General features: G+C 44.1%; 2 protein-coding genes and 1 long non-coding RNA gene across 9 annotated transcripts in view; all 3 read left to right on the top strand.

The window, feature by feature from the left end:
- ERCC8 (ERCC excision repair 8, CSA ubiquitin ligase complex subunit) overlaps positions 1-4,389 on the top strand; it is a 46,152-nt gene extending 41,763 nt beyond the window's left edge. For 5 of the 7 annotated variants that reach the window (XM_080972972.1, XM_080972973.1, XM_080972974.1 and 2 more), the window contains 2 exons: positions 1,000-1,086; positions 3,496-4,389. In XM_080972972.1, the coding sequence (XP_080829098.1) occupies positions 1,000-1,086; positions 3,496-3,564 (156 nt within the window). In that variant the 3' untranslated portion in view covers positions 3,565-4,389. Of the gene's footprint in view, positions 1-641; positions 700-999; positions 1,087-3,495 lie in introns of those variants that run through there. The other 2 variants (XR_013977191.1, XR_013977192.1) reach the window with 2 other exon arrangements.
- A 4,279-nt stretch (positions 4,390-8,668) lies between these two features.
- On the top strand, positions 8,669-13,973 carry LOC308458914. The gene is made up of 2 exons (XR_013977774.1): positions 8,669-8,704; positions 12,783-13,973. It is a non-coding gene; the product is annotated as an uncharacterized lncRNA (long non-coding RNA).
- A 5,052-nt stretch (positions 13,974-19,025) lies between these two features.
- The window catches only part of ELOVL7 (ELOVL fatty acid elongase 7), a 42,046-nt gene continuing 34,528 nt past the window's right edge, over positions 19,026-26,543 (top strand). The window contains exon 1 of the mRNA XM_080973125.1: positions 19,026-19,179. The gene's annotated coding sequence lies outside the window, so the exon portion shown is untranslated. The remainder of the gene's footprint in view (positions 19,180-26,543) is intronic.

Genomic DNA, 26,543 nt, shown 5'->3' with positions numbered 1-26,543 from the left:
GTACCTCGTGTTGCGTAACCTCCAGGTTATGGAATCTTTGGGTAACAACTGCGGCAAACCTGGAAGTATATACTTCTGGGTTTCACTGCATGCACAGAAGTGCACCATGCTCATGCACAGAAGCGGTGCCTCTAGTTACGGATTTTTCAGGGTGTGCACGGCACCCCGAAACAAATTAAATCCGTAACCAGAGGTACCACTGTATTCAGGCATAATATTTGTAACATTGTAACAACTTTAAAGATGTGCCGGCCCCCCTCCCCCGTTTGTCATTTCCGTAACATTAGTTAATTAGGCCTCATTTTGCTTTACTCTGCTGATTAACATCAGTTCAACCTTTGGCCTATAGCAAGTCATGAATAAGTTAAAGTAAACATAAGTCAATTCATAAGTGAGATAGAATAAACTCGTTTATTGCTTGTTTGCTGCTCTGAGAGCCTTTTTGGCTGAATAGCAGGGTAAAAATGCTTTAAGCAGGTAAGATGAAGTAGATGGAAATAAAAAATTCAGCAAGCTTAAGTTATTTATCAGTGTTTTTAAAATAAAATTACTACAGAAAAAAGAATATGTTTATGCACTGCACACGTGCATTGTAATTTAGGTGCTATACTTTTTAAAAGTTATTTTATATTTTCATGCAGGACTAATCCTGTAATCCCCTCATCTACAACTTCAATACAACTATCTTGCTTTTATGAGGTATGCGAATAGAATTGGGCTTAGCGTCAGCGTGACTTTGCAGCAAGTGACTTGAGATCCAACCTTAAATGCACTTCCTGGGAGGAAGTCCTCTTGCCCTTTGTGGGATTTGGGAATAAACATGCTCAAGATCACACTATTAGTCCCACTGAAGTTGCTATGATTGGGAGAAGACTCCAGTGTGGATAATTTACTTCCTTTCCCCAGATCCCCTTCCCCCAATTCCTCTTTTGCCTCAAGCTCAGCTTCTTCAGTATTCAGTAACTGATCTGTGACTTTTTGTTGGTTCCTTCATGGCAGGAACTTTATAGTGGTGGGAGAGACGGCAATATCCTTGCCTGGGTACCATCTCTGAGAGAGCCAGAGCCTGATGATACTTCTGAAGAGGTAAATAGCTTTTTAGCAGAGCAAGATGAAAACTAGAGCATCTGTACACAAGGGATATATTCTGCGCATGATAGTAAAGGAAGAAATCCCTGCATGTGAGTAATGAAGTCATTGTAACAAAGATTTCTCACTGACATGGCTGGGATGATGGATTGTAGCTCCATAAGCCTGAACAAGGTATCCATTCAGTTTAGGCTGCTGTAATGCAGGACCTGATACATCGTGTTCCTCTGCAGAACCATCACATCAGTACTGGATAATAGTTAATAGAAATCAGAGTATGGAATTCCAGGTCCTGGAATTGTATGGAATCCTAAATGTTATGTGGTGGTGGTGGTGGTGGTGTTTATTACTTATACCCCACCCATCTGACTGGGCCTCCCCAGCCACTCTGGGCAGTTTCCAACAGAATATTTAAAACACAATAAAATATCAAACATTAAAAACTTCCCTAAACAGGGCTGCCTTCAGATGTCTTCTAAAAGTCAGATAGTTGTTTATTTCCTTGACATCTGATGGGAGGGTATTCCACAGGGCGGGTGCCACTACCAAGAAAACCGTCTGTCTGGTTCCCTGTAACCTCATTCTCACAGTGAGGGAACCACCAGAAGGCTCTCGGTGCTGGACCTCAGTGTCCGGGCAGAAGGATGGGGGTGGAGACGCTCCTTCAGGTATACTGGGCTGAGGCCGTTTAGGGCTTTAAAAGTCAGCACCAACACTTTTAATTGTGCTCGGAAACATACTAGGAGCCAACGTAGGTCTTCCAGGACTGGTGTTATATGGTCTCAGCGGCCGCTCACAGTCACCGGTCTAGCTGCCACATTCTGGATTAGTTGTAGTTTCTGGGTCACCTTCAAAGGTAGAGTGCATTGCAATAGTCCAAGTGGGAGATAAGTAGAGCATGCACCACTCTGGCAAGACAAGCCTCAGCCTGTGTACCAGATGGAGCTGGTAGACAGCTGCCCTGGACACAGAAATCGCATGCATCCCAACATGTGCAAAGTACTGTTCTGTCCCCACCCTTCTTCTTTTTTTGGCCCTGCTGTCCATCTAGATCCAGTTGGCATGTCCCCTCCCTTCTGCATTTAGCCTTTCCTTTATAAATAATAAAATTATTATTGTTGTGGTCAGGGAGATTAAAATGTCTTGAGAACTTAAGATACAGAATAAAATGCATGCAGAACGGGGGGGGGGGGGAGGACTGGCTTGATTCCACAAATGCAACTGCATTTAGAATACTCTGTACAGTTCTGGTCACCTCAAGAGTTGGAGAACATTTAGAAAAGGACAATCAAAATGATCAAGGGGACTGAGTGGCACCCTATGAGGAAAGGTTGCCGCATTTGGATTTAGAGAAAAGGTGAGAAAAGGGAAGACTTTCCAGAGTGAGAGACTGGGAGGAGAAAGGAAAGCTCCCAGATGAGAGCTGAGTCTACCACTGTCTTTGTGAGACAAAACTTTTGAGGGAGGACTCTGCATCTCCTTTTCTCTTTTTCTCTCTGTTTTTGTTTTTGTTTTTATTTATGCTAGTTTCTTTTGTCTTATTGTCTTCTCTCTCTCTCTCTCTCTCTCTCTCTCTCTCTCTGTGTGTGTGTGTTGTTTACTGCCCTATAACCAGTGTTTTTTTTCTTTAAAAAATGTTAAGGGGTACTCTCACTTTGACACAAGAAAATCACCATTTTATTGTTCAAATCGGGGAAAATAAATACAGTAAATGGACAAAAGTACAAAGATTCACGAACTGTTTCAGGGTATGTGTACCTCTGTGTCCCCCCAGAAAAAAGCACTGCCTATACCCATATATTTCAGGGTGGTTCACAAAAAAAGTTTTTTAAAAAAGAAAAGGTGAGTAAGAGGTGGCAGGATAGAATCACAGAATTGTAGAGTTGGAAGCGACCAAAGGGTCATCTAGTCCAGCTCTCTGCAATGCAGGAATATCTTGCTCAATGTGGGCTAGAACCCAAGACCCTGTGATTAAGAGTCTCCTGCTCTACTAACTGAGCTACTCTCAGTCCTACGCATGGCATGGGAAAAGTGAATAGAGGAGTTTTTCTCCCTCTCTCATAATACAAGAACTCATGGACATACATCCAATGAAGCTGAATGTTGCAATCATATAATCAGAAAATTCAGGGCAGGAAAAAAAACAAAGTACTTCTAGTACATGGTTAAACCATAGAACTCCCACAGCAGACAGTGATTGCTACAAATTTGGATGGTTTTAAAAGAGGATTGCCGAAATCCACGCCTCCACTGTCAGAGACAGGACATCTGACTACCAGTTTCTGTGGGCAGAATGCTGTTGTGCTCTTGCTTGTGTGCTTCCCACAGGCGTCTGGTTGGCTACTGTGAGAACAGAATGCCGGACTAGATGGAATCGCTGATGGAATCTTCTCTTCTTTTTTCCAGTTGCGGCCTCAGCAGCGCCTGAATCCTGCTTATGAAGATGCATGGAGTAGCAGCGATGAGGATGGATGAATTCTTAATAGGTTGTTGACATGAAACATTCAGCTATGCCCAGTATTTTCTGAAGAAAGAATATTAAACCACGGGTCCAGACAACAGCCTTTTGTTTCAACTGTGTAGTGTTTCTTGTTTTAAAATAATACCAGATTTTTATGTTCTGTTTGCCACTTCATAAAAACAGGCCTGCTGGATAACGCAATTCCATGAGTTCCTGTGGTCTGAGGCAGTAATGCTTCTGAATACCAGTTGCTAGAAACTGCAGGATTGGAGAGTATTGCAGGTTTCCCACAGGCACCTGGTGGGCCACTGTGAGAACAGGATGTTGGACCAGAGGGGCCACTGGCCTGATCCTGCAGGCTCTTGTGTTCTTATCTGTGTTGCTGGACTCCAGTTCCCTTTGGCTATTCTGGCTGGGGCTGATGGGAGTTTTATCTGAAGGGTCACAGGTTCCCCACCTGAACCTAAAGTATTTTTGAGGATGTCCCGAGGCAAAACTCTTCAGTTCTTAAGGAATAGTGCTTCAGAATTGTAGGTGATCAGCTGGCAAGCGTTAAACTAATCATTTTGTCCCCAAGGCCTTACACTTTCTTGAAGGCCTGGCATCTGACATAGTTCAGATTCTAAAAGAATGAAAGCTCAAAAATACTACTCACCATCGAAAAATGAGCTTTTCAAGCTTATCAAGGGTGCAATGAGATTAAGGGCCTCTATCTGAACAATAATTTGATCATTTGATTGTCCTTTTTACCGATTGTTGTCTTTTTAATTGTATATATTTCTTGTTTTATGTTGCTATAGCTGTTGGCTAATACAAATAAAGTTTATCTATCTATCTAATGAGCTTTTCTAAAGCACAGTTAACCTCCCAATGTTTTTCTAAAGTAATATCATGGCGAACTATCTCTCCCAGCAACTCAAGGTGAAAGCTTCAGCAGCTTCTTCATCTTCCCACATCTGACCTCCAAAATGAACATTGTGTACTGTTTATTGGAACTGCTTATTACTTCTATTTGGCAGGCAGGAAGACATACTGTATTTTTCCATGTATAAGATGGCCCTATGTATAAGACACCCCTTATTTTGGGGGACTCCAAATTGAGAAAACACCCCCTCAGCACTACCCGTGTATGAGACTAGCCCCAATTTTAAACCTAATTTTTTTGGTTTAAAAAAACCCTAGTCTTATACACGGAAAAATACAGTAATTGAAATCTCTGTGCTTTGCAAGCAAGTCTGTTTGGATCTGGGTCCAAGCCTGAAATATTTCTGTCTTGAGAAGTTCTCAGTGTACACAGTAAATTTGTTTACATTTCAGAATTGGCTGAAAAGCATGGTTGTGTTTCAGGGACTATACACTGATTTTGTGTTGTAATGACTGTCAGCCCACTAGAAGTGGGAATGTGCAGAAGTGTTGCATTAACCAACATGAAATAGGAAAGACCTTTTGCCAGGATACTGTTGCTGTCAATGCAAGCAAGCGTCTGGCCTCCCATTGTGCTAGGTTCCTGTCAGCTATAGACCTGGAGCACCTGCTATTGGAATACCTTACAGTGCCTTGCAGTGCATTTGTTCCTTGTACAGGAAGGTGCTGCATCAGAGCTGCAATGCAACCACAGTTTGGAAGCCAGCGACCGAGTGTTCTAATATATAATGCACTTAAAGTTTGGGAGAAACACTGTTAAATTATATATAAGTCTGACCTAATATTACAATGCGGATTAGCTTAGAGACATGCGGATTTGAAATGTGGCCAGCTATGTAAACAAGTAAAAAGATTACACTTGCCAGCACAGAAATTAGTGCAGTTGTCACCTAGGATGACCTAATTTTCAGCTGCAATTTAGGAAAGTGCTTATTGGTGGCTGAAACCAGTGGTGTTTATCTGCCTAAATTTAACCTCCTTTTCCTTGTCAGCCTGGGTTTTTTTCTTAATTCAGTGCAAGAAAGAGTTGCTTGCACTGTGCATGGGCGTCTTAAGACATCTCTCATTTATGCCAAGAACGTGAAAGAATGTGCACAGTTGGGAGGCATGGTATCTACAAATGAAGATGGCAACATAACTCTGTTGTGCCACTCCTCACTGCGTCAAATCATCCTTCAATCACCCTTCTGAATTGTCTGACGGTACCTCACATTAGCATCTCTACACAGCATCTCTATGCAGTTAACTAAAGAGTGAAACTTAAGATTGTATTTTGAACCTAGAGATACTTTGGCTACCCCGGAGCTTTCAGGGGAGGAAGAAGGCCCTACCACGGCATTGAAGGGCATGAGATTATCAAAGAAGAATGAGGCGATACATTTCCTGTTGTCAGATCTGTCTGACAACTTTGTCAAGATCTGTGAAAATATTTTATGAGCTGCTGGAGGCCAGAGTTGACTGCAAGGAAACCCAGTTGGCCAAAGTCACTGAAACAGCTAATGAAGCATTGGCGGTTGGCATCAATTACTCAACTAAAATTAAGAAGCTTTCAGATTTGACCAAACAGGTCCAGCTCCAGCTGAAGGGGCAAACAACAATTCCCTGTGGCTTGAACACTAAGAGAAGGGGCATTTTGGGGGAAAATTGAGGGCCCAATTCTACTGTGTCATAAAATGATGTTTTCACCAAATTCTACTTGAAACCCCACTAAATGACACAGATTTTTGAGAATCCAAGAAGCAACAATCACCCCAGAGACATAGTGCAGTAGTAAAATTTTCCCACTTTTCAGTGAAAGAAACCATTTTGAAGAAGCTACACACCTGAGAAAATCTGGAGTGGGAAGGAAACCATGGCATGATTCTGTCTGATTTATGGCCTGTGGCCCGAAACTGTAGGAGAGCTTTCAAGCCCTATACAGAGCAATTACAGAAGGTGGGAGGCCCTATTCCAGTTACTGGTGACAGTACACTGTTGAAATATGATTATTTCCTTGCTGGTTATAGATGCTGTCACCCCACTCTGCATGGAATTCAGAGCTCACTAGTGAAATTCAAGAAAACCATGTTTACAGGCTGGAAAAAGTGCCCTAGTTACTACTTGTTTTTAAAGGAATTTTATGTTTCCCATATAAATATTTTTTTAAGTAGGACTATCCTGAAGTGCATCTGGGCGAGACACATCTGAATACATCAACTGAACAAAATTAATTGGAATTCTAAACAACACAAAAGGAAAGTAATCTCTGCAGCGTTCCTTTGATTTGCATCCATAATTTGCTTTTTCTTCCTCTTTGAATTGCAGCAGGGCACCTGAAAAGATTGAGCAATACATATACTACCTCTGCTTTCATATCACCCCATAAATAATATTTTTTATTGTTTGTCTTCCTCATTCAATTGATACAGGAGCAAATAAGGACATGGGCAAGACAGGCCCAGGTCAGGTTCACAACAGGCAGATTAGATAGCAGATGAAGCAGATAGCAGATGAAGCAGAACACTGGCGCAGAGGTGGTGTTTCTCTTCCAGCCTAGCATTAAAGTTTTTGAGCTGGAGCTGCTTGACTCAACCCCTGACCTCAGATGACTCCTATCCGCTATCTTCACCCAGAGGTGCCATCTCCCCCTCAGGCTTTGACTTCTTTTGCCTCAGTGCCAGAGGTCAGAATCTCCCTTGGTGCAGACATTCCTTCTTTAGCTTCTTCTGAGAATCCTGGTTCCTCACCCCCATACTGAGCCTAATTCAGGGCTCTTCATGTAATGATGGGGCCTTCAGGTCGTCCTCTGATGAGGAATCCCTCATCTGGGACATGGAATAAACTAGTTAAAAGAGTGCTTCCAGACTAGAGCGGTTTCATTGTGCCGGAGGAACACTCCTGTGCAATGAAGTGGAAGCAGCAGCGCTCCTCATGGAATACTTCATAAGAATTGTAGCCGTACAATGTCCTGTGTCCAAGGCAAGGGTTCAAATTCTCCACGTGGCCTGGTGCAATTGCAGAATGGCCCACTTTTAAACAGATTAACCACTCAGTTTACATTCCCATTAAGGGGGCTAAGCCTCTGCAACAGATAATTACAATAATTATTTTAATTAAATATGAATGAATTGATTGAAATAATAGTTTAAATTAAATAATTAAAACTTCCAATCATCCCCTGCCTCTCAGTGTTATAAAGAAAGCACAGAGAGTCTGAATGCAAGATACCATATTTGCCATCTGAACTAGAGGGTAAGCAGGGTCTTCTTGTTGTTGGCATCTGTCTGTCTCACAAGACAATGGAAGACTTCAGGGGTGAAGTCAAACGGCTGGAGAGTTACAGCATCTGCTGTGGCTGAAGAGAAGAGAGAAAGCCGGGTAAACCTTGGTTTACTCAACAGCTGCAGGTGTTGCTCTCTTCCCACGTTCCTGATATGAACGGGTTACGAAGACTTTTGCGTGATTCTGGCTTGGAATGACAAGAGCAAGGGAGTGTTTGGACTATTTCCCAGTAAGGCAACAGGAATGCCCTGGGGCTTGGAGGAGAAGAAGAAAATCAGAAGGAAAGTACGTATTCACAGTTTAAATCCTAGCAAAATCGAGAGAGGGTGGGTGGAGAAAGCTGTATGTGGGAAGTAGATTAGTATAACTTTGTCATGAATCATGCCCAAACAGCAATATTTTTATCCGTTGCTGCCCTGTGTGCGAGGCAGAATAACTTGATTGTAAGGCAATCTTAATACATGAAATGTGGAGCTTTAGTGTGAAGGTCACATTTGACTGAGACTGTGAATGGAAAGGTTATTCCTCCTTTGCTGCAAACAGGTGGCTAGTGCTCTTCAGTGTGTTCATAGAAAGCTTGAATGAATCCATTGAAAGTAGGCGTTTCTCATTTGCAGAGGAAAAGCACACAGGCTGCTGCTGTCATCAAAAAACCAAGGAGACACGGAAATACCACGTTCCTTTTCTCCACCTTCCTTGCAAGCAAGGGAATTAAGACAATAGAGAATGTGTCTATCCAGCTGTCTGCTACTGCCAAAGCAATGGTGCCAGAGGTTACTTACTGTAGGGAGAAATGGCATCTGGGAACTGTAATTTGGTGTTGCAGCTGAGAGCATAGAACGCGTAGAATGTAAGGAATCCCAGCCCACATGATTGCTAGCAAGGAACACTTTTCATCCTTGCAGTAAACAAAGTGCTTCAGTGCATGCTAGCCTTGCCTGTCCTGCTTCTCATGCCAAAGATCCAGAGGTAAGCATTTGTAGGATTTTAATTTACATGTTCAGTTAAGGGTATTACCGGTATATGCTAATATAACTTGGCCCAGTAACAAATCAGCAACCTGTGCAGATCTAGCAGGGGTGCCAACTTGATTAAAATATTTGGGGGGGGCAGGTAAACCCTGGCCCACATAATCAATCACATTACATGGTGTACACACACCATTTGAATGGCAAGTGCCCATCAACTTTGGGGTGACCTGGCCCCCTCAAATATTTTATGGGGGAACTGAAGCCCCCTCGGTCCCCAGGAGTTTGCTCCTATGCTAACTAGACTTTGGGAAGGAGATTGAGGGACTCTAGGATCCTGCCAAAGCCCTCTTGCCTCCTTCCCGAAGCCCAACTCCTTGCCTTGCTTACCCACACGAGGGCTGCAGGGTGGATGGGAGGCATCAAATGTTGCTGAGGACTGCAAAAAAAAAAAAAAGGCCTCAAGGGCTTTGTGCGGCCCTCAAGTTGCATACTGGACTGTCTTGCCACGACGACTATTGCCAACATTACAAAATTCCAGCTGTTTTTCTACTCAGTCTTCACCAATAATTTATCAAGCCTTATCCAAGCCTACACCTATGTCTTGAAGGTGCAAGATCCTTCAGTTAGCAGAACCATCTGCTGCAAAGTTTTGCTAAAAAGTACCATCTCAGATTAGAAGTAAAGAAGAGCATGTTTGAATACTCTCTCCTATAAATAGCCTTCTGCATATAGAACACTTGCAAGTTAGGGACACAATTGCTTTTTTAAATTCAGTTGTAGTGGAGCAATGGAGACAAGTTTTTCCTACTGTTTGGGGATAGGCAAGTTGTGGTAATATCACAAATTTTATGGTCTGTTTTTTTACTATACCAAAGATCCTTTGCTTATTAGGGGCCACCCCACATTTTCTTCAAAAAATTGCTTTGCACAGGTAACTACCATAGAAAGTAGGGGGGTCTGTGGCTTGGCTTTTGAAAAATAGGGGGTCCTCAATAATTAGCTAATTGGGAGCCACTGGTTTAGAAGATGCTCCAGGTTAGAAAATTAATGGACCTATACATGAGGCTGTCTTTGAAGACTGTCTGGAAACTGTACAGAATGCATGTAAGATGTCATCTTCCCTAAGGACAACAAGTTAGCAGTTACATGGGGGAAATGCAACAGAAAAGAAATAAGTACAGTTTGTTGTAGCACAGCGAGAAGTAGAGTGGGTCTGCTTTTAGCAAAGTTCTAGCAGTGATTTTAGTTTGGCTGTCATTTTGTTTAGGTTGGCTAATGAACTCATTTTGTTTAAGAAAGTCAAGTGTCTTAGAATTTTAGTTTGAGTTAAAGCCACATTGGTGAGAAATGAAGTCACAATCATGGGTCCCAAGTCTGGAAGTTTTGCGGGAGACAAAGGGAAGCAAGTCCAAGCCCAGGTGAGAGTGCTAATCATTTTTATATACAGTGGTACCTTGGGTTAAGTACTTAATTCGTTCCGGAGGTCCGTTCTTAACCTGAAACTGTTCTTAACCTGAAGCACCACTTTAGCTAATAGGGCCTCCTGCTGCCACCGCACCGCCAGAGCACGATTTCTGTTCTCATCCTGAAGCAAAGTTCTTAACCTGAAGCACTATTTCTGGGCTAGCGGAGTCTGTAACCTGAAGCGTATGTAACCTGAAGCGTATGTAACCCGAGGTACCACTGTACACATCTAGACTTCTACTTGTAAAAAAGTTAGCGAATGCATGCTTTTAAAGTCAGTTTTGTTTTCTTCATTGATCTCCCATACATTTCCTAATGTGTTCTAGACTGCAATTTTAAGATTCTCTTCCTTTTTCAGATTCTCTCCTCCACCCCCCCCCCTTGTACACATACAGAGAGAGACTGGGTTTTCAAAGGATTCCAGCAAAGCTAATTCAAAACCTCCTTTAGTGATGATTATTTTTCTATGGAAAAACACACATCTTATGAAATACTTCAACCTAATGAGTCATTGTATTCTGAAAATAATGCCATGGGTTAAAACTACCTGGAGAGTGGAATTTCCAATGGACAAGATAATTACCCCAATCTTGAAAACTTCACACAGAGCCCTGTGAATAGGAATAACATTGGAACCAACAAAGCAAAACTAATTAATTTCCACAATTGTCCACACACTTCCCTCTTCAAGGGATTTGCTCAGCACACTGAATTTCAGACTCTACCCTGCACATTTTTTTATTTGCAATGGGGTCACAAATCGAAATAAAGCTATTGATCAGTTTATGTTTTTCAGTTGGGTATAACTTGGAGATGTTAACAGCTGAGATCAACATCAGATAATACTGGATTGGGGTTTCTGTGTAGAACAGGGGTGGCAAACCTGTTACCCTCCAGATATTGTTGGACTGCAACTTTCAGCATCCCTGACCATTGGCTATGTTGGCTGCAGTTGATGGCGTTGCAATATGACAATACAGTGGTACCTCGGGTTACAGACGCTTCAGATTACAGACGCTTCAGGTTACAGACTCCGCTAACCCAGAAATAGTACCTCGGGTTAAGAACTTTGCTTCAGGATGAGAACAGAAATCGTGCTCCGGCGGCGCAGCTAAAGTGGTGCTTCAGGTTAAGAACAGTTTCAGGTGAAGAACGGACCTCCAGAATGAATTAAGTTCTTAACCCGAGGTACCACTGTACCAGAAGGCCACAGGTCAGTCAACCCTGGTGTAGAAAATTAAAAAGGCAGTGGCTGGAAGGGGGTGGAAGCTAAAGTCTAAACATCTGGAGGCCCCCAAGGTAGTAAAAATTCACTAATGAAAGCAGGAAGGTGAAGCAAAGAGGGGGAAGGGAGGGGAAATGGGTTAGATCGAGGATATGAACTCATGAAGAAGCACAACCAATGAGAAGGTAAATTTCTGACTAGCCTGTTCTATACAAAGGGATTGCTGGGAGGCTGGAATCAGCAAAAGCCGACAGGTTCGAGTGAGCCTGCATTCCAATACAGGGCAGGACTGAATATAAATTGCACCTGGTACTGGGAAACTTCCAAAGAGGGAAGAGTAGTCTGAAGGTGTCTGATACAATGAACGGTGTGATCAGTGAATATGGAACACGTTCTCAGATAGGGAACATCGGCATTGTTGTCTTCTGCTGGTCCAAAACTTGATCCTGGGCCTTTAAAGGATTGTGGCATTTAGTGATACATTCCTGATACTTATTCTAAACATGTCTATCATGTCACACTAATGTGCGAAGTGATTCAGAACAGAGTGAGACTGGCTTCCAATAAATGGTGCACCGGATTGCCCCCTTTGCTGCTCGAATGCTATATATATGTGGGGAGAAAATGAACCCTGTATTTATGATGCAAGTGAGTTCTGGTATTTCTTTTGACCATGCTTTTTTTATCCAAAGCTTTTGATGCCCCCAACTTCCATTGCTAATCATACCTGTGACTGTCAAAAGCTTTCAGACACAAGCAGGAACTGCTCTGGAATGTATATGAAGAGCTATGCATCACTTATACTGTGGATGGTTTTTATTATTCTGTTCAGTTTTGGGGTTAATGCCAAAGAATCCCCTCTGGGGGTGTTATGGATTCAGCCTGTCAGTTTCTGCCTTTTTTGGCTCCCAGTTTCAATCAAATCTAAATAGAAACCTGAAATGTCCCAAAATGCTTTGCAATTGCTAGGTATGTCTGGAACTAGGAGTCTTCTGTAAATGGGAGGTGTTTTTCTATCTCTCAATGGAAGCGGCAATTTGAAAGGCATCTCCCTGAAATCCAGGTGCCACTGACATTACCTGAGCTTCCAGTGACAAAGCTGGATCTAGAAGCACCTCTGGAGTGCAAGCCCACTCCTGTATAGGGAGCGCAAGTCCATCCGAGGGCAAGCAATTGACCAAATTCTTGGACACAGGAACCATTCAGCCGCAGTGCCTTTTTCTTACCAGGATTTAAGCTAAGCTTGTTTTCCTCATCCATCTCACCACTGAATTCTGGCACTTCTGTGTTAAAGGGGTGTTTGCTGCTGTCTCATTGCTTAATTTTGGAATTGGAAGTCTTGTTCTGAAAATCTAACCCTCCTGCTACCAACTCCTGTTCCCTGGAGCTGATCTAGGAGAATGCCATGGCCAATGTTATCGACAGCTTAAGAGAGATGTACAACCGCAGCAAGGATTTTATATGCGCAGAAGTGGAAGGAAACGGCAATACCCACAAAAGAAGAATGGATCAACAAACTAATGGACTATGCCAAAATGGCAAAATTACCTGCTAGACTAAGAGCCTCTACTGATGAGGTTTTTTGTAGAAGAATAGAAGCCCTTTTCAGATTACAAGTAAATACTTTTATTTCTTGTCCAATACGAGATGGATTTATATCTCGTGCAACAGAAGAACAAGAATATGTTATTTTCAGGTTCATATTTTATACTTTGTGTCATGTTAGAAACAAGTGGATAGTTCAGACAGTGGAGATACAACATCTTATTGATATGGGAAGTCACAGAAACATAAGAATGGTAGCGCATGATGTTCTTAATATTTGTTATGTGAAAACCATATATATATATGGGGTTTTCACATAATACATATTATGTATATGTGAGAGACAGAAGTCAAGAAGCAGGAGCAATGTTGTACTCCCCGTGTCCCCCTCTCTGCAAACGTCATCCATCCAGGTAGCCAAAGCCAACTCAGCCCCATGGCCAGTCCTGAAGCCAGGTTGGAAAGGATCTAAATAATCTCTGCCATCCAATAATGCTTGTAGCTGCCCTATCACAACCCTCTCCACCACCTCCCCCAATTGGGTATTTGCAACAGGTTGATTGTTCCAATCCCAAAGGTCAAAATCCAGTTTATTTGGGAGAGGCCGCACTACAACTTCTTTCAATGGAGCAGGGACCATCCCTTCATACATTGGATTGCTCTGCATCTGTCCCAAGGGTCAAACTACATAGTGTCACAAGTTTGTGTAAGTCCGTTCAGATGATGTTATTGGAACCCTTCCAGGCCAGTGATTCTGTATCCAGCGAGGGTGAGAATCTGGTAGAAGAGGTTGCTGAACCAGTCAGACTTTTTTTTGGTAAGAAAATGACTTTAACTGGCCACAGAAGGAGTCTCTCTTTCTCTTTTTTAATTTTTATCGACAGCTTAATTTTTTAATTTTTATTGGAATTTTATTTACAACATAACACAACCCCCCCACCCCAATACACTAATCCACCCTCATTAAACATGAACATAGTGAGCATAACATACAAGAATACAAACAACCAAATAAAAGACTTCCTTTATCCTGTATCTGGCCTCCTTATTTACTTCTTATAAACTGTTTCCTTTATGAATAATTATTAAGATTTTACTAATTATAACTTAAATATCCACAAAGTCTCCTGCAGACATTAATTGAAACAAGTCCAGGTATGTATTTTAGGGCACTGTTTTGTGAAGTATTCTCTGCATTTTCCCCATGCTTTTTGAAACTCTTGTCTAGTGTGATCTCTAATTGCCTCTGTTAATCTAGCCAGTTCAATATACTCTAACAGTTTATCTTGCCATTCCTTTTTTGTTGGCACAGTTTCTTTTCCCCCAGTTTTTAGCAATTAGCTAAAAAATCTTAATTGATAAGGGATCTCATTGGGATCTCAAAGAAGGAGATAGGTTGCAGAAGCTGCAGTAAGACAATGATGCTCTCCAGGAAGAGAGGTGGGGCTTTTCCCCACTCCCCTCGCCTGGACTGATGACACATTACCTTTGGTGGAGAACAATAGCTGAAACCTGGGCTGGGTAGGAGAGTTGTTGCAGGTGTGAGCTGAAAGCTGGATGCTAGGAGCTGGAGACAGACACATGTCTTGCTCTCTTCTGAGCATAAGGTGCATCTGTGGCTATCTAATGAAGAAGCAAGATAATCTGGGGTGTGAATGCTGCGAGCTGCTCCACCCAATGCTCAGGTTGTTTATGAAACCATACACTGTATATCTTAAAGACACCACAGTCTCCATTGAACTCCATACCCAGGAAATTGAACCCTGGAAAAAGTGCGTGGGTCCTCTGGAATTTCTCACCACTCAGAGACTGGGCTGGTGTGTAACAATATTATGTGCATACTTTTGTAGAAAGCACACACATACATTTTTACAAAAAGTACACTTAAGCTAGCTGCAGTTCGCTGGAAGGAAAAGCAGAAGTGCAGAACCATGATACAGATTGAGTCCCAGGGCTAATTTCCAACCAAAAGCATCTCTCCTTGCCTGCTATTTCCCCATAAAGGTGCTGTTTACAGTAAACGGCAGGACCATGCAGAGGGGAGCCAGGTACACTTACCCCAGGCATCATATCAGAGGGCTAAGATGGCTGGCTCCCCCCTCCCCAAAGGACAGGCTGCTTTTTTTGTTTGAGTTTATAACTTTATTCTTACCCTGGGCCTCAGACGAGCTTTGCACGGGCCTGGTAAACAGCGCCTTAATGGGTAAATACTAGTAATTGGGGCAGGGAAATGTTTTAAGTAGGAAACTGCCCAGAGCTTCCTGTGCATTGTGATGGACAGAAAACTTGCTTTAAAAGAATAAGCTGTTACTGTACTGGTGTTGAGTTAAAAGTGTAACTGTGTATGTTTTGATGTCTTTGTTAACTTTGTTAACTTATTTCTCTGCAGGGAAGTTGCTAGTCTGCTGTTTGTAGAATCAAAAAATTGTAGTGCTGGGAGTGATCCCGAGGGTCTTCTAGTCAAATCCCCTGCAATTCAGCTAGATCATACATGACAGATGGCCATCCAACGTGTTGTTAGAGAGAGGAAGTGTTGCCAGTTTGGGGAGTTAGTCTGTATGGTGCCTGAGCCCCTTCTCATTCCTGGAGTCCTGGATCCAGCAAGGGTTAAAATCTAATGGATTCTGTTGTTTAACTAGTGGGAAATTTCTTTGTGAGAGAATAGTGATAGTTGCCACCAAAGGACCTAATGGCATTAGTATAACAAAATAAGTGATGGTGCCCTTACCTGGCTTGTACTTAGAAGGGCAATAACTACTGCAGTTGTGTGTGAGTGAACTAGAAGCAGGCAGCAGCTAGAGAGACAGGCATGCTTAATTTCTGCTTGATTCAAAGGCTGTGACTATGAGAGAAGCAATATTTTTAGGGGTATTAAGGCTGTGAGCCCTTCCACCTTGGGCTCAGGTTGTATATATGTGAAAATAAATCTTACATCATAAAACACCACCATTTTCACTGTCCCTCATTCCAAAGAAACCAAACCCTGGGCAAGCACCTGGAACCCCTGGAATCTCCCACCACTCATGGATTGGGGTGGTGTGCAACACTGGTGTTAGAAGTGGGATTCGTGCTTCCTGGAGGAGGACCTGTGAGCGAGGTGTGCCTGAGCTGACCTGGAGGAAGAAAAGGCAACACTCCTGGAACAATTCAGATGGATGCTCCAGCAGCAAAGCCTGCAGCTCTTGGAACAACAGAGCCAGCAATCTAAGATGTTTGAACAGCAGTTGAATGCTATGTACCAATGAATGGAGCAGCAGTACAAGCAGTTGGATGGCAAGCAGAGTTTGAGTGGCAAGTAGAGAAGTCTAAGACCATCCTTGGAAAGAAAAAGGAGATCCCATGTGAGGAAGTGGGGGCCATGCCTTATCAGATACTACAAGGGGTTGAGGGTTCTCCAGAAGTCCAGCTTCAGAACACCCAGGCTGAAGGGATCCAGGAAATGGATGAGCAGCTGAGAGGCTTGGGCTCCAAAGAGAAGCAGTTGGTAGCTGAAGCAAAGGAGGAAGACAGCTCTTTAGAGAAGAGTGAGAAGGCTGGGACTGAGGTCCAGCTGCTAATTAATTCCACCACTCCTTGGGTATCAACAGCGGAAGATGAAAGGCCAGCGAGGGAAGGAGAAAGTGTTGCAGAGAAGGGTGAGAAGGCTGCAAGTGAAGAGATGCTGCTGATAGACTTCCTCACTCCATGGGTGCCAGAGGTGTAGGAGAGGTGCATGAGGCAGACATGCATGGCCAAGAGCAGGGGTCAGCAACCTTTTTCAGACACGGGCCAGTCCACCGTCCCTCAGACAATGTGGTGGGCCGGACTATATTTTGAAGGAAAAAAATGAACCAATTCCTATGCCCCACAAATAACCAAGAGATCAAGCGATGCATTTTAAATAAAAGGACACATTCTACTCAGGTAAAAACATGCTGATTCCAGGACTGTCCATAGGCTGGATTGAGAAGGCGATTGGGCCGCATCCAGCCCCCGGGCCTTAGGTTTCCTACCCCTGGCCAAGAGCAACCAGGGCTTTTTCCCCCAGCCAGAACTCACCAGAACTCAGTTTCGGCACCTCTCAGGTGGGCACCATTGCTATGATAAGAGAACAAGGGAGGCGTTCATGTTGAGTTCCGGCACCTCTTTTTCCATAAAAATAGCACGGAGAGCAACTGGTGCCTGTGGAGAGCTTTTATTTACTAAAATAAATCACTGCTTGATTGTAAAAGAAAATCTCAAAGTGGTTTACAAAAAGATTAAAGTATTTTATACATGTTTAAACTAAAGGTCAATATTTACATACAATACCAGTCCATAAGATGGGGGGGGGGGGCAGAAACTGCTCCTTGTTGTCACAGAACAACTTCTTAGCTAATAAAAGTTCTACAAATCACACACCTGGTAGCCAAATTTGCTCTGGCAGCTATGTAGCTCCATTTCAGCTATGTTAATGCTTTCTAATTTTAAAACTATGCTGTAAAAAAATTATGCTGTAAACTTTTAGAGGTTATGTGGTGTAATTTCAGAGGAAAGCTTTGCTTTTCCTCTCTGTTGTTCATTGTAAAGGCCTTTACACAATACTTTGATTGATTGATTGATTGTTGAATTTCTTTTGTGATCAATCAATCAAACGGAAACCAGATAACTGAGAATTATGTTTTGAATTCAACCCCTCAAAGTTGCCTATTATGTTCTGTGACTTTTTCTATCAATGGCCATGTCTTATTCCACCATCCCTTTAGAGTGAAATGGGAATGGAATCTCCAGTGATGGACCAACTCCAGACTTGCCATTGTGACTAGGTGGATAATTTGGTTTTTGTTTTGTGTGACACTTTTTGCACAGTTTCTGGAAAGTGTGATAGCACTGCTAGACCTGGGTCACTCCGGAGGAAGAAGTTATTGCGCTATGGAAGGAATAGTTTGGAAAACATTTGCGCCAATGTCTTGTGCAACTGGGCATTGCCGCCACATGTAATAATAATCCTCCCATCGTGTGCATCCTCTCCAGCAGAAAGCTGGTAAGCTCTCATTAAAGTTTGGCCAAAGTAGAAGACAGCTGCATGCCACACCAATCTCCAAATGATGAAAAGATTCCAGGCACTTGTAAAGCAACATGCTATTCCCGCCCCCCTCATGGGCTGCCAACAAAGCAAGAAAGCTATGGCCATTATCTTGCAAAGGAACTTGTCTGACAAGTTCAGCAATGCGTGGTCTGACAGACTTAGGACAACACCACCTGAAGATGAAGCATTTTCATAACTTTTTTCTTTTTTTTGCATTGTACTTGCATGCAAACAGCAAAAATTACACCAAAACAAGTATGATTAAGTACTTTTTTTTCACAGCAGGCAGCTCTTTTTGGTCCTGAACTCTGAACAATGACAACATTTCCGCGCATTATTTAAACCCCACCCATCTGACTTGCCCCAGACACTCTGGACAGATTCCAACATATATATAAAAACATGATAAAACACTTTTTTTAAAAAAAAAAACTTCCCTATCCAGGACTGCCTTCAGATGACTTCTAAAGGTTGTAGAGTTACTTATCTCCTTGTCTCAGGGGTCCGATAACTCCATACCCTCCAACGTTTCTCAAATGATAATAGGGACGTCCTAAGAAAAAGCGGCACATTCTGGGATCAAATCAGGATGGCTTTTGTAAATCTAGGACAGTCTCTGGAAAACAGGGGCGCTTAGGGGGTCTGTGGCAACAATGCCACTGAAGAGGCGAGAGACTGGGGAAGAGGTGTCTGCTGGATACATTTCCCACTGGACCGCAGGGCTGCCCTGAAACTGGAAAACAGTGTTTTGTTTAACCGTCCGCCACGAGAGACCTAAACAAGCGCGGCGCCCTTGCTGCCCTTTCCTCGGCTCCACATCCCGCCCAACCGGCCAGATGAGCGGAGTCCGGGCTTCTGGCAGCAGCCGCTTCCCTCAGGTGGGCGCTCGCTCCGCCTCCCGCCCTCCACCTGTCCTGCCTGCTGCGGCCGGGAGGAGGAGGAGAGGAAGGGCCGGTCCCCCAGCGTCACGTGCGGGCGTGTGTACGGCGGCGGCGGCGGCTGGGAGTCAGTGACTCACTGCTTCCTGCGGCCAATCCCACGGGCGGGTTCCGAGGCCGGCCCGGAGGGCGGGCGCAAGGCTGGGCCGCGCCACGCGGGGCGGCACACTGGCAGCCGCTTCCTTTTTCTAGCGCACTCGCTCGTCGGCTGGTGCTGCTGCGGGCGCGAAAGGGAGCCCGGCTCGCTGAAGAGGGTAAGTCAGGCTCTCGTCGCTCCGCGCCTCCCTTCTCCCGCGCGCTTACCCCGGGAGGAAAGGCCTGTTGAACTCGGGGAGGAGACGGCGCTGGAAACGGCGCGCTCTCCGCCCCGGACCCTCCACTTCCTCGCGAGCGACTTAGGCTTGGAGAGGATGGAGCCGAGGAAGGGACTCTCTGGGGGGGACCGAGGGGTCTTTGAGCGGGGAAAGAGGGCAGTTAAGAAGGAGCGTCCGCTCCCTTAACGCACCAGCAGTAAGAAGTGAGGTGGGGAGATTTCACTCTGGGACACGGCGGGGAAGGGCTGCTGGGGCTGGTCGTCGTCGTCGTCATAATAGAAATAGTCATAACAATAGAGGTCAGAGTAGGGCATCCTCCTCTCACCGTTGCAGTTCCACTGATAACCTTCTTCTAAACCCCCTCAAAAACAAAACACCCAACAGAAACCTTGCTTGAAGAAGAGCATGGTTCGCTGTGGGGAGTTTCTGGTCCGGCTCATCCTGATCTAATGGTTCTTCCTTCTTTTGAACTAAAGCGATGGCTTGGCTGGTGGAGGACTTGATGTGTTGTGACAGATCGGGGTTGTTTGTGTGTGGGGGGGGCTCTTTTGGGGAGGGCGGGGGGCGGCGCGATTCCCTCACCCATCCAGGCTATTTGCATGCGAAGCGCACGCTCCCCCCCCCCTCCGAAGAGCAGCTCCGGCTCCACCTGGGCATAACCCGAGCGCTCTGGGTGGGTGGGCTTTCCTTGGGATCCCTTGAACCGCGGGCACTTTTTCCAGTGGTCCTTGTTGCCGCCCTCGACGTCGCCGCCGAGGGACCGGCGCGGACACGTGGGAAGCGCTGCTCTGGTCGGATTAAGGAGGCAGCGGCTCGAGGCCCAAGGGAAGGGAAGCCAAGGTGTTTCTCGGCCTGACCTACAAAACGGAAGCGGCCTCGGAGCTCGCCCTGCCTGTCTTATTCGCTCGCTTGTGGTTTTCCCCGGCCCGGGGGCGGCGAAAAATAGGGATACCGGCGCGGTTTGTTTGCCGGCGGAGCCCTGCTGGGCTCTCGAGCCTCTGTTGAACTTGCAAATCGCGAGTGCTCTCCTCCACCTCTGCGCCGCCTTCCTTCCTGCAAGTGGTGTCCGTGGATGCGCTTGGCCCTTCGGGAGGAGTCCTAATCAGCGGCGTAGCGTGGGTTGTCAGCACCCGGGGCAAGGCAAGTAATTTGCGCCCCCTAACCCGGGGCAAGGCAAGTAATTTGCGCCCCCTAACCCCTAACCTGCCGCCACTGTCAGCTTCTTCTTGCTGCTGCCTGGTCTGGTCTGGTGTGGTTCTCTCCCGTGCTCAGCGCTGCGCTGGGCGGCCGCTGCACTGTCCCTCCCCCAGATAGTCCCTCGCTCTCTCTCCGCACCGCACGCCTGGCACCCACCCCCTCCACAGTGGGCGGCGACCCAGCGGCTCGGATCGGATTCGCACAGCCAGCACTGCAGTGAGAGTGAGTGAGTGAGCCAGGTAGGGGCAGAGAGCTGCGAGTGCGAGCGCCCCCCCCCCGATGTTGCGCCCGGTGCGGCCGGCCCCCCCTGCACCCCCCACGCTACGCCACTGGTCCTAATGCTTTTAGGAGGCTGTGTGCCTGGTGATCAAAGGCAGCCTCCATCCGTAGTTGGCACCTGAGAGACGACTGCAGTCTTCCCTTCCAGGCTGTTGCAATGGGCTGGCATGAGTCTCAACTTGTAAGAACAAGTTAGTACCCAGGATGGAAAACAGGCGATGGGACATCATTTTTCTGCGTTGAGCAAGTGATGGCAATCTGCTGGGAATTGGGTGGTTCTCAGCTGGGTGTCTCCACACCCCTGAAGGGTGTAGGAAGGGGTTTATTCACGCTTGGATAATGCAACTGGAATGGGGTGACTGGATTAAGCATAATTTGCCTTTTGCAAAACGCACTTCGCTCGAGACCTTCTCTCCTGTGTGCCTGTCTTTGCGGCGGCGGCTGGAGGAATCCACCTACTACCAAGGGTTAAGTTTCGGCTCCTTCCCAAGACTCCACCCATTGTGATTAAAAGAGCCGGAAAGCCCGTGAAGACTGGCAGTAACTCTTAACTATTTGATATTAACTGATATGGCCTGACACACCGAATTGGCAGAGAGGGAACACTCATTAATGAGAGGAGCTTGGGAAAAATTCCAGCTTGCATTTGTCAAACAGTATTTGCAGAAAAAAACATTTGGCCAGCTCTGAACCCAGCCCAGTCCCCAGAAGTATGAATGAATTACTTCTCTTGCAGCAATAGGAATAATAAAACAGTTTGCTAAGTCCTGTTTCTCCAGCTGCTGTTTTTCTTTCCATCCTTTATTTCAACTCTCCTGCAGTAAAAGATGGTGCAAGCCATTTTCAAAATCCAACCAGAGTGTTTCCTAAGTTATTTCCTCCCCAGTCCTTTCTTCTAGTTTTACATTTAGATTATCTGATCTCCCTCTGCCTCCAAAAACTTTGCATTCCAGTGGTCTGTGGAGCTGTAAAAGCTGGGTTCACCTTTCTGATCAGCCATGAAATTGACTGGCCTCAGGCTGGTCTCTCGCCCTGCAAAATAGGAAAAGCAACAAAAGTGATCAGTCTCATGGAGGTGCTGTTGGGATACACTTGATTATGCTGTAGGTCTAGGTGCCCAAGGTGCATTTTTACAAAGTGCACACCAGCAATCTTAGATTTGCCACAGGGAATTGCAGTTAATCCAGGCTCTATAATAACGCCAGTACCATACAAAGGTTCTTCACGTGCCTGCTGCATTCACAACTTAAAAATGCATATATGACAAAAATGCATGACAAGGCCCTAAACGGTATGTAGGATTCATAGAATCATAGAATCATAGAGTTGGAAGAGACCACAAGGGCCATCGAGTCCAACCCCCTGCCAAGCAGGAAACACCATCAGAGCACTCCTGACATATGGTTGTCAAGCCTCTGCTTAAAGACCTCCAAAGAAGGAGACTCCACCACACTCCTCGGCAGCAAATTCCACTGTCGAACAGCTCTTACTGTCAGGAAGTTCTTCCTAATGTTTAGGGGGAATCTTCTTTCTTGTAGTTTGGATCCATTGCTCCGTGTGATTTAGATCAAAGGTCTAAATGGATTATTCTGGCAATCAGTCTGGCTAATTGCTACATTTAGGATTGGGGAGGTGTTTTCCTTCCACAGGGCAACCTAATTTGAGAAAGATGCTAGGTAATTACTGTTGCCTGTAGCATGTGGCTTGACTTGTTCATGGTACTTGATGTGCTCTGTTAGGTACCTTTTGTATGGCCAGCATTGTATTGGCGTTGTGTGTGTCAATCTGGGAGGTGGCTGGTATGTCATTGAGGTGGATAGGGGGACCAGATGGATACAGTATCTCTTCTAGTGCTCCTATTAAACTCACTGATTGAGGAAGGGAGGAAGCAGGTTAAACCATGGGTTTCACAACCATATCTTATTGCCACAGGGCTGGAAATGATACATTATTTGGCTTGCTTATATTGGCAACTATTAGCTACTGTTTCCCCCATCTGTTTTATGCTTTCAGTGTGACAGGCATATGTTCAGAAGGTTTAGTTCAACTTTCCATGGATAGGCAAAAATTGACCTGTTGAACTTCTGCCTCTTACTGCTGTCAAATGCATGGCCTCTGCTATCTCCCCCCACAGGTCCTCTAACCATCTCAGCCCTGAACCCTTCACCTTGGAAGAGAGGGTTATCTTGTTTTCTCTCTCTTTATGCTTCTTGCCATGCCTTTAGTATATAGGTTTTATTAAAAAAAAAAAACAGAAACAGACCACATGGTTTGCCAATGTCTTTAAGTGAAGGGCTGTGCAACATTGGCTAGTATTTGTATAGACATGACCTTGTGTATTAAGGGATGTAGATGGTTTGGAATATTTACCAATATTTATTTCAGATGATTTATGAAAGACCTTGGTATGTATACAGCTCTGGGATAGAATGCTTCCTGAAAGAGTTTTCCTTGTAACCTCCCTGTTGGATCACTGCAGTGGGGCTATCCCTTGAAGACTGCTTAGAACAGGCATCCCCAATCTGCAGCCCTCCAGATGTTTTGGCCTACAACTCCCATGATCCCTAGCTAACAGGACCAGTGGTCAGGGATGATGGGAATTGTAGTCCAAAACATCTGGAGGGCCAAAGGTTGAGGATGCCTGGCTTAGAAGCTTCAATTAGTACAGGATATTGCTGCCAGGATTCAGACTGTGACCTGGTTCGCCCATATCATGCCAATTCTAAAGCAATAAAACACACAGGATTTAAATATGCATTTCAAGTAATGTACTATTTGTTTATTATTGAAGTATTTATAAATGACATTTTCATAAAAAATATTACAAAGTACAATGCTGTCATAAAAGCAAGAATGCCAGACATCAGGAAAAGCTGGTTAGCAAAGAATCTCAGGTTTAAAAGGCCTGCCTGAATTACACAGTTTTTGACCTTCAGAGATGCCTGCATACATCACCTTTATTTACAACATGGAATAAAGGTGGTATAGAAATGTAAAAGGATTAGTTCAATTCATTTATTAGCTAGCCCATTCAAGTAATTCACGTTGACACTGAGCCTAGGGAAAGAACATTTTGCTGCCTGGTCTAGTCCTGCTTTCTGTGTGGGTGTAAATGAGGAGTCTGGATATGTGGTTTTAAGGAGAAGTGGAAGCTAGCAGGTGCATTCGAGTCGATTCTTGCATTGACAGCAATTGTTTGTGTGCAAGCAGTGTTTAGATTTAGTACTCTTTAGTTGGCTGCCCACTTGGGAATTAGTCCTACTGAAATAAGTAGAGCTTACGTCTGAGCAAATGTGCCTAGGTCCAGGCTGTTACCTGGTGTGAAAACTGAGATCTTGGAATGAATGTTTTTAACTACCTTATAGGGTGCGGCAGAGCATTGTCTTTGGTGCTATTTAATGAAGCCACTGAGAGTGGTCATTAGGAGTTTTGGGACAAGTTACCATCACTACGCTAATGACACTGAGTTCTATTCTTCCATAACAACTGAACCAGGAGAGGCCATGCAGGCTCTGTACCAGTGCCTGGATTCAGTGGTGAGCAATATTAAAAACTCAGATACATCAGCTAGGTGCCAAATGGCTCCTTAAATCAATGCTACAGTCACCAAAGCGGAATGTCTAGTTGCCATTTTGGGGCCAGACGGCTCAAATGTCATATTTTTCAACATGACTTTTTGGTTCCTGAAATTCATTCTGATTGCCTAGATAAAATATCACAGACAGAAATCTACAGGATGTGTTGTTAGTGTGTGAAAACAGGCAAGAGCCAAGGATCCCCAGGCATGCAGATGGTGGAGACATCAGGCACCATCCTGGTGCCCAGGCATCTTCACTTGGTCGCAAGTAGCCAAGAGCCAGGTGGTCCCCATATCTGAAAAAAATGGTCACTTCCCTATGCTGAATGGAGTCACACTCCCCACTAAAGGAGCAGCTTTGCAGGCTGGATCCAGCTTTGTCAATGGAAGCTTAGGTAGCCTCAGTGACTAGAAGCTGCAACTGGTACCATAGCTCAGACTTTTGCTGGACTGCGAAAACTTGACTGCAGTTGTTCTTGCATTGGTTACTTTAGCATCAGATTACTGCAATGTGCTCTATGTAGGGCTTCCCTTGAACTTGATCTGGAAGCTGCAGTTTGTGCAGACTGCTGTCGCTGATAAACGTGAGAGCCATCAATTAGCATCTGTCAGCTTATAACACCTTTTCATGCGTTTCTCAATTTGCTACAGGGCCAAGTGCAAGGTGTTATTATCAGCATATAAAACCTTTAACAGTTTGGAAACAGTTTTCTTGTAATATCGCCTTACCCCATATATGCCCACTCAGCTGCTTTGATCTCCAGAACTTACAGTGCTTCAGAGATGCCACAAAATACCTGCTCCAGACTTGGAGGAAGTTGATCTTTTCATGTGGCAGCACTTAAACTTTGGAACTCCCTGACCATTGACATCAGGCAGACATGTTCTCTCTGTTTTTGGCACCTCCTTAAAACCATTTTTTGGCCAGCCTCCCCTGACATGTAGAATGTTGGTTTCTAACTTATTGAGGTTATTTAAAAATAAATAAATAATGATAATATTTATTAAGTTTTCATTTTTCAACCAAACATTTATAACATATCTTTTCATCACCTATAATTTGACTCTTTCAAGCCTCTAACTCCCTTCCATCCCCCCAAACCGTCTTTCTATCTTCTTTACATAATTTCCTCGCATTTCCAATTCCCCCTATCTATTTTCATTCCTTAAAATTCCTTCTCATTGTAGATAAGTTTCTATTTCTAAACTGCAAAAACCTTTAAATCAGTACTGTTAGTGTTGTCAGAGATCTACAATGTTCTTTCAAATATAAAATAAATTTACTCCAGTCTTTTTCAAACAGTTGGTCTCGCTGGTTGTGGATTTTCCCGGACAGTTTTGCCAGTTCTGTGTATTCAATCATCTTAGTTTCCCATTCTTCTACTGTTGGAATTTCTTGCTGCTTCCATTTCTGGGCTAAAAGAATACTTGCCGCCGTTGTGGCATAAAGAAATATATTATAATCCTTCTTAGAGATTTCATCACCTAATATGCACTACAAAAAAGGTTCTGGTTTATTCTGAAAAGTATTCTTAAATATTTTCTTAAGCTCATTATATATCATATCCCAATAAATTTTTACCTTAGGACAAGTCCACCACATATGGTAGAAATTCCCTTCTTTTCCTTTACATTTCCAACATAGATTGTCACTTGTACTATACATTTTGGCTAATTTTGTTGGTGTCCAGTACCATCTATACATCATTTTCATTATATTTTCCTTTAAAGCAGTACAAGCAGTAAATTTTATTCCTTTCTTCCATAGCCTTTCCCAGCCGTCTAGTTGTATATTATAACCAAAATCTTTTGCCCATTTTATCATAACACACTTGACTTGCTCATCTTTGGTATGCCATTCTAACAGTAGATTATACATCTTTGATTTTAAAATGTATTATGAAGCATCTTGTTTCTGTTGGTTGAAAGAGTGGGTTTTATTAGAAAATACTGATTTATTGGATTTTGAAGGTTTCGACAACAGATTTGGTTGGCACGTCTGACAAAGTAAAGGCACACAGAAGCTTCCTAAATCATATCATAAGGAAGTCATTGTATGAGGTTTGGAAGAGATAATAGAAATTTGCTGGAATAATAACTCCAACTTCATGGTGTTTTTAAGGAAGATGTTAAAAATAACGGCTTTGCAAATATTAAATCTAAATTGGAGACTGAATTGCTAGAGTGTAGAGGTGAAACTTATTGAGGGTTTTAATTCTTTTTTAAATGTTTTAAGTAGTGCTTTTAAAAC

Source organism: Podarcis pityusensis (genome assembly GCF_964106645.2).
Source record: "Podarcis pityusensis genome assembly, chromosome: 11".
In the NCBI taxonomy this organism is placed as follows: domain Eukaryota; kingdom Metazoa; phylum Chordata; class Lepidosauria; order Squamata; family Lacertidae; genus Podarcis; species Podarcis pityusensis.
Note: the sequence above shows the minus strand (reverse complement) of the source record. Positions and strands in the feature narration are given on the sequence as shown.